The 13,134-nt window shown below is 49.9% G+C and overlaps 1 protein-coding gene across 1 annotated transcript in view; it reads left to right on the top strand.

Moving 5' to 3' along the window:
- SIN3B (SIN3 transcription regulator family member B) overlaps positions 1-13,134 on the top strand; it is a 45,569-nt gene that overhangs the window by 6,083 nt on the left and 26,352 nt on the right. Inside the window, exons 4-5 of the mRNA XM_043911079.1 lie at positions 3,082-3,282; positions 9,475-9,618. Coding sequence (XP_043767014.1) covers positions 3,082-3,282; positions 9,475-9,618 — 345 coding nt within the window. The remainder of the gene's footprint in view (positions 1-3,081; positions 3,283-9,474; positions 9,619-13,134) is intronic.

Below are 13,134 nucleotides of genomic sequence, written 5' to 3'. Positions count from 1 at the left end.
TTTTTCAGATTACAGTAAAAAAATGTTTTTAAATTGTGGTAATGTTTGCATAACATAAAATTCATCATCATAACCATTTCAGTGTGTCCAGTTTAGTGGCTTTTCAGTGTATTTACAATACTGTGCAGCCACCACTAATTCCAGAACATTCTTATTACCCCAGAAAGAAACCTGTGCCTCCTTGGCCCCATCCCCCACCCCACCCAGCCCCTGGCGGCCACTGATCTGCTTTCTGTCTCATAGGTTTTCCTCTTCTGGATACTTCATATAAATGCAATCATGCACTGTATGTCTTTTTATGTCTGGGCTTCCTTCTCTCAGCATTGTGTTTTTGAAGGTCATCCATGTTGTATTGGGGCTTCCCTGGTGGCTCAGCGGTAAAGAATTCGCCGGAAATGCAGGAGACCCGGGTTTGATCCCTGAGTCGGGAAGATACCCTGGGGAAGGAAATGGCTACCCACTCCAGTATTCTTGCCCGGAGAATTCCGTGGACAGAGGAGCCTGGCAGGCTACAGTCCATGGGGTCATAGAGACTTGGACACAGCTTTAGCAACTCACAACAACAGCAACATGTTGTACCAGCACTTCCTTCCTTTTTAAGGCTGAATGATATTCCACTGCATAAATGGAGCACGTTTTGTTCATTCATTCTTCACTTGATGAACACTAGAGTTGTTTCCACCTTTTGGCAGTTGTGAACAGCGCTGCTGTGAACAAACACATATAAGGATTTGTTTGAACACTTGTTTTTGGTTCTTTGGGTAGATACCTAGGAGTGGAATTGCTCAGTCACCTGGTGACCATGTTTAACTTACTGAAGAATCACTGGGCTGTTTGCCACAGTGGTTGGACCATTACCACCTGACCTTTTTTGTGGAGCCCATCTGATCTGCAGGGGGTGGTTCTCCATCTTGTCATAGTAACTCACTTCATAGAAGTGGAGGAGGCACATGGTGCTTAAAAATGCCCCCTTATACTAGTGGGAAAGGAGCCCTCAGTGAACACACAGCCTCCTCTGAAACCATCCTGGGCTTCAAAGCTGCTCCCTCCCTCCGCCCCCGACAAGCCTGTACGCCACAGAGGAACACGGGATCAGATCTCTGTGAGTTTAAGTGAGAGGTGATCAGGAGGAGCACCCCAAAGTGATTGAGAACCAGTTCCAGCGCCGGGAAAAACAGTGACTGCTCAGTCTCCTGTCTCTGTTTTCCTTGGCTCAGACTCCTGGAGTTGCCTCTGCACCCACCCGAACCCCAAATTCACCCCCACTCGAACCCCAGATTCGTATCTCAAAGTTCTGATCCTCTGTATCTCAGAATGTGACTGTATATGGAGATAGGATCTTTACAGAGATGATTTAGGTAAAATGGGGCCATTAGGATGGGCCTTGATGCAGTCTGACTGCTCTCCTTATAAAGAAGAAATGTGGGCGTTTGGAGTGACCTCGGGGATATGTGCGCACAGAGGGACAGCCCTGTGAGGACGCAGTAGGAAGGAGGGGCAGGTGTCCAGGCAAGAGGCCTTGGGAGATTCCAACCCTGCTGCCCCCTTGAGCTTGGCCCTCCAGCCTCCAGAACTGTGGGGAATAAGTGCCTGTTGCTGGAGCTGCCCAGCCTCTGGTGTTTGTCGTGGCAACCCTGGTGCACTGGTAGACCCACTCAGGTGCTGGTGGGGGTGCCTGGTGGAGGCGGCACAGTGTGCCTGGAGGCCCCTGGGGTCCAGGGTCAGCTGCAGGTGCCAGGGAAGTTCACCTGATCATCCCCAGCCGTGGATAAAGCCCACTCTCTTCTAAGCACTGCTCCAGGCACTGGAGATACAGCCATGTCCAAAATAGAATCCCTGCTCCCCTGGAGTCTCCCTGCAGCTCAGGGCTGGACAGACAGTAAAATAAGTAAAATGTGTCACCTGTAGGAAAGTGGTATGTGCCGTGGAGAAAAAGCAAGCGAGAAAGGGGCTCAAAGTGCTAGGAGATGAGGTCTAGAAGATTTCCCGAAAGGGGTTGTGTACGCAAAGACCTCAAGCCAAACCAGAGGGATCCTGACCTGCCTGAGACCCAGGCGGGGACCCGCAGGAAGCCGAGGGTCAGTCCTGACAGCCCAGCTGTGGTCAGTGGCAGAGCGAGGCCATGCTCAGGTGGTTATTCAGTCGCTGAGTCATGTACGACTCTTTTCAACCCCATGGACTGCAGCACGCCAGACTTGTATCCTCCCCTGTCTCCTGGAGTTTGCTCAGGTTCCTGTCCATTGAGTTGGTGATGCCATCCAACCGTCTCATCCTGTGCCGCCCTCTTCTCCTTTTGCCTTCAGTGTTGCCATCCTCAGGACCACACGTGAAATTCCAGTTTAAAACAGAAACATCACCTCCTTTGTGGGGTGGTCCTGTCCCGCTGTGAATTAGGATTCCAGCCTCTGGGAAAGAGAGACGTGTGTCTGTCTTTTATATGTGTTTATGGTGACAGAAAAGCATGTAAATGGAGAGCATACTTGATGCCTGCTCAGGGCCCGTCACTCTTCTCTCATGTGACTTGCCCCGGGCTTAGCACCAGAAGCCCCACGCCCTGGGCAACCTGGATGGTGGGCCTCCCTCACCTGCAGGGTCCCAGTCTCCTGCCTGCTGATAGCAGGTAGCTTTCACAGCTGAAAACAGTCTTGCTGAAATGGACTGGCCAGAGGGTGGGAAGACTTTGTTATAAACGCCCCGAATTCTGCTCCGAAAAGGATTGAACAATCCACTCTTTGTAGTTTTCTGGAGAATGCTAATTTTTTAAAGTGTGGAGTGTGCATCCTGGTTTCATGGGCCCTGAGTCTGTTAGAAGGATCGGGCAGAGGTGAGTTGGTGAGAGCCAGGAATGATGCACAGGCGCTCCGAAGGCTGAGGGGGACTCAGCGTCTCCGTGTCTGCGTGCCCCGTCTCCGCTTCCCTCTCTCCACGCCCCCAGAAGTAAACTTTTTCTGTATCAAAGGAAAAAACTCAGCCCTGTGCTGAGTTTTGCCTGCTCTTGCAGACGGTGGCTCAGTCTGGTGTTTCTCACAGTCTGCTGCCCGTGTTGGGCCGGACAGTAACTCACTGTCGTACTGTTGTCAGGAGAATTCTCACAACCACAGCGACTGTGCGGAGAACGTGAAGCAACAGGTGCTGTACAAGGAGGACAAACCCCAGGTGCCCTTGGAGTCCGATTCCGTGGAGTTCAACAACGCCATCAGCTACGTGAACAAAATTAAGACCCGCTTTCTGGACCACCCGGAAATCTACAGGTCCTTCCTGGAGATATTGCACACCTACCAGGTAAGACTTCGGTCGCGCTTTGCTGTGGGTGTGGGTGGCGCCGCCCAGTGTCAGGTGCAGCAGGAGCATTCTGGTTCTCGTCGTGAATTCCTGTAAAATTCTGATCAGCTCTTTTTTTTTTTCCTGTGTTAATTTTCTTTTCTACTGTGGTAGAATATATATGTAAAACTTAACCATTTTTAAGTGTACACTTCAGTGGTATTAAGTACTGTACAGTCACACTGTTGTGCAACCATCACCATCATGCATTTCCAGAACTTTTTCATCTTCCTGAATTGAAATTGTGTCCCCACTAAACTCTTGTGACTCCCCCTTCCTCCCTCCCCCAGCCCCTGGCACCCGCCCTTCTACTTTCTGTCCCTGGATCTGGCTCTGCTGGGGGCCTCCTGCGAGTGGCATCGTATTTGTGCTTTTGACTGGCTTGTTTCATTTAGCGTGATGCCCTTAAGGTCCGTCTGCGTTGTACCGTGTTTCAGAACGGCCTTCTTTTTGAGGCGGAATATTATTGCATTGTGTGGCTTGGCCTCATTTTCTTTCTCCCTTCGTCCATCAGCAGACACTTGGGTCGCTTCCGCCGGACGGCCGCTATGAGTCACGCTGCTGTGATCAGGAGTGTGCTTGTCGCTGTTGTGTGTGGGTTTGCTTTCAGTTTGTTCCCTGAGGCACCTCTGCACCCTCTTTGGGAAACACACATTAGAGGATTAAAGAACCCCCCAAGAAGACAGTTTTCCTTTTATAGAATGGCTTAGTTATCATTTAGACAATAGAACTACCCTTCATTTATGCTGATTACAACTGGGCCTTGCGCCAGGTACTGGATCAACGGAGATGAATGGTCGCTGTTGCCTAGGAGTTCAGTTTAGGGCTGTGCGAAGGAGAGGTGTGTCAGTGTTGAAGGTTGCTGACCCCATGAGGGGTCAGGCTGAATTTCTTCTAATATTTAGTTACTTACTTTGGCCACATTGGGACTTAGTTGTGGTACTCGGTCTTCACGGCACCATGTAGATCTATCACTGTGGCACAGACTCCAGTTGTGGCATGCAGGCTTGGTTAACTCTGCGGCAGGAGGGATCAGACCTGCATCCCCTGCATCACAAAGGGGATTCTTAACCACTGGACCACCAGGGAAGTCCCTCAGGTTGAATCTTAACAAATCAGTCAGAACCATCAGGTGAAAGACGGAGTCTCTCGGAGCCGGGCAGACTTTGCAAAGGCCCAGGGCAGAGCGGGCAGCTGGCTTCAGGGAAATTGGCAGGGAGTACAGGCAGGCCGTGGGAGATAGACGGGAGACAGTGGAAACAGTGTCAGACTTTAGTTTTTGGGGCTCCAAAATCACTGCAGATGGTGATGGCAGCCATGAAATTAAAAGACGCTTGCTCCTTGGAAGGAAAGTTATGACCAACCAGATAGCATATTAAAAAGCAGAAACATTACTTTGGCAACAAAGGTCCGTCTGGTCAAGGCTATGGTTTTTCCAGTGGTCATGTATGGATGTGAGAGTTGGACAGTGAAGAAGGCTGAGTGCCGAAGAATTGATGCTTTTGAACTGTGGTGTTGGAAAAGACTCTTGAGAGTCCCTTGGACTGCAAGGAGATCCAGCCAGTCCATCCTAAAGGAGATCAGTCGTGAATATGCATTGGAAGGACTGATGCTGAAGCTGAAACTCCAGTACTTTGGCCACCTCACGTGAAGAGTTGACTCATTGGAAAAGACCCTGATGCTGGGAGGGATTGGGGGCAGGAGGAGAAGGGGACGACAGAGGATTAGATGGCTGCATGGCATCACCAACTCGATGGACATGAGTTTGAGTAAACTCAGGGAGTTGGTGATGGGCAGGGAGGCCTAGCGTGCTGCGATTCATGGGGTCGCAGAGTCGGACGTGACTGAGTGACTGAACTGAACAGACTGACAGACAGGCCAGTGGCAAGGGGCATCAGTGTCATGCAAGGAGATGAGACATCATCTTTGCCCAGACATGGACTCTCTGCTGCTTTTTGTTTTTCTAAGCAACAGAGCCCATTTTTTTTAAAAAAATGTTTATTTTCATTTATTTATTTGGCGCACCCTGTCTTAGATCTTTGTTGTAGCATGTAGTTGTGATACAGACTTTTTAGTTGCGGTTTGTGGGGCCTAGTTCCCTGACCAGGGATTGAACCCTGGGCCCCTGCCTTGGGAGCACGGAGTCTTAGCAATTGGACCACCAGGGAAGTCCCGAGGACCCACTTTTAAAAGTGAAATCTTGTGCACAACCTTAATAAGAGAAATGAAGAAGTGAGATTACTTTTAGCATAAATGTTGGTGATGAGATTGGCAGCATTTGCTTCCTGTAAGCCCAGTGGCGCTATTTTGATGGCCTGAGCACATGCGGGCACTGGTGCTGGTGACGTGTGTGGCCCTGTCAGCCCCACGTCCAGCGGCTGCTGCGCCTTGTGCAGCATTAAGAACTTCCTGCTTCTCACAGAGAAGTGGTTGCACGTGGCAGCTCTGAACACCAGTCTGTTTGTAACCATGGGGGTTTATGGGTCCTTCCCAGATTCTTCGGGGTCCGAACATCTCAGGGACAAGAAGGATCATTAGAGGGAAGGCCAGGAGGTATCTGTTCTGTTGATGGGAATTGAGCAGAGAAGTTAGACTGACTTGACCAAGGTCATGGCGAAGGGCTGCAGGTTGATCTGGCGAAAGCGTGAGGGAAAGGTACAGCTCAGCCTTCTCCAGCCGCAGCCACAGGAGTCGGTTGGAGATGCAGCTGCCTGGGCCTCCACTCCAGGTTCTGCTAGGCACCTGCTTTTCCAGCGGGCACCCTGGCAGCAAGGGCCATCCATTGCTTCAAGAGGAGCTGGCAGTGTGAATTTCTATGTGAGTTATTCTGATTTTAGAACATTGGCTCCGATTTTTTTTTAAAATTTATTTCACTTTGCTGCCCTGGTTCTTTGTTGCTCTGCGGACTTTCTTGAGTTGCGGTGAGTGGGGGCTTCTCTCGTTGCGGAGCTCGGGCTTTAGGGTGCTTGGGCTTCAGTAGCTGCGGGCTGCGGGCATAGTTGCCCCACGGCATGTGGGATCTTCCTGGACCAGGGATCGAATCTGTGTTCCCTGCATTGGCATGCAGGTTCTTAACCACTGGACCACTAGGAAAGTCTGGATTTGAATTTTTTTAAGACATTGTGAGGCCAGAGTGGCTCTAGAGTAAATTTAGCCACGTTACTTGTTTTTTTTTAATCTGTCAAGCCTCGATTCAGACCTTAGCTGTGACCCCTGCCCTTCAGAGTCCTTTTGCTCACCACCCTGAACCTTGGGGTTCTAATCGGTAAACTAGCTATAAAGTGGTGGTGCTGACCCAATTAAACGTGGTTCACTGAGGTCACTGATTGAAGCACAGTGCTTGCTTCAGGTCAGGGGGGGGAGTAGGTTCCCTTACACAGCTTCATACATGTGTCGTGTGCCTGGACAGGCACAGCCAGCTCTGCCCTGACGTCCCCAGGGTGACCGCAGTCTGCACGTACGCCCCAGCCACAGGGCTTATGGGAAACCGGGTCAGGGCACGACCCTCCAAAACTGTGTCAGCCACACACTAACAAAAAAAGGTACTGGGCCTTTCTGGCGGTCCAGGGGTTGAGAGTCTGCCTGCCAGTGCAGGGGACACAGTTTCGACCCCTGGTCCGGGAAGATCTCACACGCCTCAGGGCCTAAGCCTGGGTGCCACACCTACCGAGCCCACATGCCTTAGAAGCCTGCCTGGTCCACAAGAGAAGCCACTGCCATGAAAAGCCCGAGTGCTGCAACTAGAGAGGAGCCTTTGCTCGCACAAGCTAGAGGAAGCCCATGCACGGCAACGAAGACCCAGCGCAACAACAACAAAAATATATATATATATAGGCACCTACAAAAACCGGTAGCACCATTGTACACTAGTTAGATGGCTAAGCGTGATGTGAATATTGCAACACTCGACCTTGGAGAAGGCCTGAGGCTCACCTGTGGACGTGGGTGTGGAAAGGTTGCAGCCTGCAGGTCACTGTGAGGTACCAGGAGGAAGTTTTCCTAAAATGCGATGGGATGATGTCGCCCCAGATTGGAAGGGTGGCTCCTAACAGCCGAGGGAGGGTGTGTGCGTGTTGGGTGTCATGGGTTTCCCACATGGCTTGGCTCAGCCAGGTATGCTTCTCCACATCCACCCCTTGTTACTCCTGGACAAAATTCTGTCTTGGTAGCAGATGAAGAATCCATACCACGCTCAAATCACTCTTTAGTATTTGTGCCAAACAGATGTCTGTTTAAAACAGGCCTTAGAGCATAGCTGACTCTTTCTGTGGGAAAATTTGCAGGAGGTGCATCCACCGTTAGAGAGTGTGCACCCGTCACATGATCGTAGATGGTGCCAGGCTTCCCTCTGCCAGGGGCACCAGGCTTTCTTTCCACCTTGTAATGAGAGCGCCCAGTTCCCCACACCCTGCACAGACATCACCAGTCACTTACCCAGTCTGATGAGCAAAACTGCTGTGACTGTGTTGTGGGTGCTCAGTCATGTCTGACTCTTGGTGATCCCGTGGACTGTAGCCCACCAGGCTCCTCTGTCCATAGAATTCTCCAGGCAAGAAGACTGAAGTTGGGTTGCCATTTCCTCCTCCAGGGAATCTTCCTGACCCAGGTATTGAACCCTAGCCTCTTGAGTCTCCTGCATTGGCAGGCGGGTTCTTTACCATGGAGCCACCTGCTGTGATGCTGTTTTATTTATTTATTTATTTTTTTGTGATGCTGTTTTAAATTGTATTTATTCAAATATCACTGAGTCTGATCAATGTTTTATCTGCATAGGAATGATTTGTATTTGTTCTCTGAGCTGATTGATCTTTGCCTGTTTTTTCGTTTGGCTTTCAAGTGTCCCGGTAACTTGGGGCAGGGTAGGGTGGAGGCAGTTTTTTCTCCCTCCTAATGAGGTGCTCCGTGTGCCAGGATTGGGAAAGTACCTTTCCTTGCTGGCTGAAGCAGGCCTTGGAGGGGAGGTGAGCCGAGGGCTCCCGTTCCTTGTCTCTCCTCTCTGCAGCTCTGGGGGGAGGATGTCGAAGCCTTGTCGTGCTGCTTGCTCACTCATATTCCGTGTGTAAAGTTGATAGGGACTAACTTTTTTTTTAATTCACTCTTCTTTTATTTTTGGCTACTGGGTTTTTTTTTTTAGTTTTTATTTTAATTGAAGGATAATTGCTTTACAGAATTTTGTTGTTTTCTGCCAAATATCAACACGAATCAGCCATGGGTATATATATGTCCCCTGCCTCTTGAACCTCCCGACGCTGTGCACAGGCTTTCTCTAGTTGTGTCGAGTGGAGGCTACTCTAAAAGCCATGCGCTGGCTTCTCATCGTGGTGGCTCCTCTTGTCGCGGAGCAGTCTCCAGGCGCGCGAGCTTCAGCGGTTGTGGTGCACAGACCTCATGTAGGATCTTGCCCACTCAGGGGTCAAACCAGTCTCCTGCATTGGCAGGCGGATTCTTAACCACAGTGCCAACAGGGGAGTCCAAGGACTGACTTCTGACGGCCGACTTGCGTTCTCCTCACCTCTTCCTGCCCTCCCAACCTGCGACCCTTCTGGTCTTCATCTTGTTGTCTTAAGCTCCAGGTCAAGCCATCTCCCTTCTGGGGTCTTGGTGACCCTGGGAGAGCAAGTCCCATAACCTGCAGGTTCCTTCCTGTCCTTCTTCACCCTCTGCCCCTTCCAGACTCAGCGCTAGCTCCTCATTTCCCCTGCCCAGTGGGACGAGTCCCCTTGCCCTTGGGAGCCGCGTGGATTCGCCATTGACCTTGCTCTTCCGCAGCCTCTGCACAACAGTGCTGCTCGAGGGCTGGGACAAGGTCCTTCCGTGACCGTGCCTCTCCCCCATTGCCTCCACGCTCCCAGCTCTGACTGCATCCATGGCTGGGGCCCAGGCCAAGTTGCGCAGCAGGGTCAAGATGCAAGCACACGGGGCCGTTCTCCCGAGCCGGTGGAAGGGAAGTGGTTGGGGGGTAACCCAGGTGTCAGCTAGGCAGCAGGCTGGGCCCTCTCCCCTGGTGGCAGCAGTCAGGGGCTCTGCCTGCCAAGCCTGTCTTTCGTGAATCGTCCCTCTCTCCTCCACAGTGGGATGCTGGAATGTCCCGGCCTAGGGTGTCTCCTGGTTCCTTGGCTAACGACTCCTTTTCCTTTTCTTGAAAATTCACAGAAGGAGCAGCTGAGCACAAAGGGCCGTCCCTTCCGAGGCATGTCTGAAGAAGAGGTGTTCACTGAGGTGGCCAACCTCTTCCGCGGCCAGGAGGACCTGCTTTCCGAGTTTGGACAGTTCCTGCCTGAAGCCAAGCGCTCCCTGGTGAGTACGGAGCACCCACCCCCGTCTGGGGCCACGTTCTCGGCCAGAGCCCCACGCCTCAGTGCAGCCTTCAGGCCAGGCCGGGTTTATCCACTCCCCAGAGACACTGGCTTTCCCCCGAAGCCACACCCAGTGCAGCCACCCATGGGCCCCGCGTGCAGGCTCCACGCCCTCACTGACCTGGAGCAGGTCCTTCACAGGGCTTCTCTGGATCGAGAGCGGCGGGTGCTGAGGGCCGGTTTGGGGGGCAGAGCGTCTTCAATGGAGACCTGCCCGTGACCGGGGCCTGTGGTGCAGGAGGGCTCAGGCTCACTGCCTGCCTGTGTGGAGGGACCGAGTGGACGTGGGCTGAGGCTCAGCCGTGACTGGGGCGGGGGCACAGAACTGGGAGCGGCAGAGGGGCCTGGGGTGGGGAGTTTGGGAGCGCAGACTGCACTGTCAGCCTTTCTCTCTCTGCTGTGGCCTGAGGCCTGCCAAGCTGCCTTTTCCATTTCCTCCTCCTCTTTTTCTTTTCTTGCGAACTTAACAGCTTTCAGAAAAAAATTGAAGGAAGACTCACGTAACATAACATTCACCATTTTAAAATGTACAGTTCAGTGGTGTTCAGGGTACTCATGGTGTTGTGCAACCGTCACCTCTGTCTAGTTGCAGAACATCCCCAGCACCCCAAAAGGAAACATCCCCGTTAGCAGTCACTCCCCATGCTCTCCTCCTGAGACCTGGCAGCCTCCAGTCTGCTTTCTGTCTCTGTGGATTCGCCTGTTCCTGGACATTTCGTGTGTTGATAGATGGAATCATATGACATGTGGCCTTTGATTGGCACGTGGCTGTTTTCACTCAGCCTCATGTTTTGAAGCTTCATCCGTGATGTGTCAGAACTTCATCACTTGTATGGCCGAATAGTAATTCCATTGTGTGGATGGATCACAGTCTGTTCATCTGTTCATCCATTGATGGACACTTGGATTGTTGCCCTTTGGTCACTGGCTAGTGCTACTGTGAGCAACATGTACAAGGTTTTGCTTGAACACATGTTTTCGGTTCTTTGTCTGTACCTAGGAGTGAAATTGCTGAGTCTTAGGGTAACTGTATGTTTAACTTTTGAGAAACTGCCAGACTGTTTCCCACAGTGGCTGGACCATTTTCCGTTCTCACTAGCAGTATACTTGGGTTTCAGTTTTCCACATCATCACCAATGCTCAAGATTTCCTTTATTTTTTTAAAAAGATAGTCTTTGAGTTGGCGTGAAATGGTATCTCGTTATGATTGTGATTTGCATTTCCCTGCTGACTCATGATACTGAGCATTTCATGTGCTTACTGGCCATCTGTTTACCTTTGGAGAACTGTCTATTCAAGTACTTTGCACAGTCTTCCGTTTGTCTCCTGGTTGTTGGGTTTTTTTTTTTTTTTAATTAATTTATTTATTTTTTCAGTGGGTTTGTCATACATTGACATGAATCAGCAATAGATTTACACGTATTCCCCATCCCGATCCCCCCTCCCACCTCCCTCTCCACCCGATTCCTCTGGGTCTTCCCAGTGCACCAGGCCTGAGCACTTGTCTCATGCATCCCACCTGGGCTGGTGATCTGTTTCACCATAGATAATATACATGCTGTTCTTTCGCAACATCCCACCCTCACCTTCTCCCACAGAGTTCAAAAGTCTGTTCTGTACTTCTGTGTCTCTTTTTCTGTTTTGCATATAGGGTTGTCGTTACCATCTTTCTAAATTCCATATATATGTGTTAGTATGCTGTAATGTTCTTTATCTTTCTGGCTTACTTCACTCTGTATAAGGGGCTCCAGTTTCATCCATCTCATTAGAACTAGTTCAAATGAATTCTTTTTAATGGCTGAGTAATATTCCATGGTGTATATGTACCACAGCTTCCTTATCCATTCATCTGCTGATGGGCATCTAGGTTGCTTCCATGTCCTGGCTATTATAAACAGTGCTGCGATGAACATTGGGGTGCATGTGTGGTTGTTGGGTTTTAAGAGTTCTTTATATACTCTTGTCATTAATCCCTTATCAGATATTTTCCTCTATTCTGTAGGTTGTCTGCACTTTTTTGTTAGTGTCCTTTGGTCAAGTCCAGTTACCTATTTTTTTTTCTTTCATCGCCCATGCTTTCACTGTCAAATCTAAGAATCTGTTGCTAATTCTGAGGTCATGAAGGTTTGCCTCTAAGTTTTTTTCTAATAACTTGTTTAGTTTTAGCTCCAGTGTTTGGGGCAGTGATCCAGTTTGACTTAATGTTTGTATATGGTGTGAGGTAGGGGTCCAGTCTGGTTTGTTGAGGGAATTGTTCTCTTCCCATTGTATAGTCTTGGCACGCTTGTCAGAAATCAGATGACCAGTATTATGGGTTTATTTCTGGACTCTCACTTCTAATCCATTGATCTCCATGTCTGCCTTTGGCCAGCACCGCATCATCTTGATTACTGTTGCTTTGTAGTAAGTTTCAAATCAGGACGCATGAGTCCCCCGATTTGGTTCTTTTTCAGGATTGTTCTGGCTAGTCAGGCCCCTTGCAGTTCTATATGAATTTAAAGATTGGATTTCCCATTCTAGCAAAAAAGGCTATTGGGAGTTTGAAAGTGATTGCATTGAATCTTCCAACTGTTTGGGGGAGTATTGCCTTCCTAACAAGATTAAGTCCTCTACCCAACAAATACGCAGCATTTCTTCCTTTATTTAAATGTTTAATTTCTCTCAGCAGTGTTTCATAGTTTTTTTTCCCACTGTATAAGTCTTGACCCCTTTGATTATTTCCAAATACTTTATCCTTTTTGTTGTCATGGAAGTTTTTTGCATATAACTTGATTGATTGATTGTTTTTGTCCGGCTGGGTCTTCTTGCTGCTCGGGCTTTTCCCCAGATGTGGAGAGCGGGGGCCACTCGAGTTGTGCGCGGGCTTCTCCTTGTGGAGGCTTCTCCTTCGGAGCACAGGCTCTAGGCACACGGGCTTCAGTGGTTACGGCATGTGGGCTCAGTAGTTTAGATTCCCTGGCTCTCGAGCACAGGCTTGATAGTTGTGGCGGACGGGCATAGTTGCTCCGAGGCGTGTGGGATCTTCCCGCATCGGGAAACAATTCTTTACCACTGAGCCACCAGGGAAGTCCTGCAGTTGTTCTCTTAATTTCACTTCTGGATTAGTCATTGCTCATATACAGAAACAGCACTGCTTTTTTGTGTTGATTTTGTATCCTGCAACTTTGCTAAACCCGTTTATTTGCTTTGATGGTTTTTGTGGATTCCCTAGGATTTGCTAATTATATAGCTTTTCCAGTTTGTGTGCTTTTGTTTCCTTCTTTGGCCCAGTTGCTCTGTTAGAACTTCCAGTGTTGTGTGGACTAGAAGTGGTGAGAGCAGGTGTCCATGTCTCGCTCCTGATCTTAGAGGAAAAGCTTCCGTCTTTCACCACGAGTGTGATGTGAGCTGGGGGCTTTTCGTAAGCAGCCTCAGGCTGAGGAAGCCCCCTCTATTCGAAGGTTGATGAGCGTTCCAT

Source organism: Cervus elaphus, chromosome 9 (genome assembly GCF_910594005.1).
Source record: "Cervus elaphus chromosome 9, mCerEla1.1, whole genome shotgun sequence".
NCBI lineage: Eukaryota > Metazoa > Chordata > Mammalia > Artiodactyla > Cervidae > Cervus > Cervus elaphus.
Note: the sequence above shows the minus strand (reverse complement) of the source record. Positions and strands in the feature narration are given on the sequence as shown.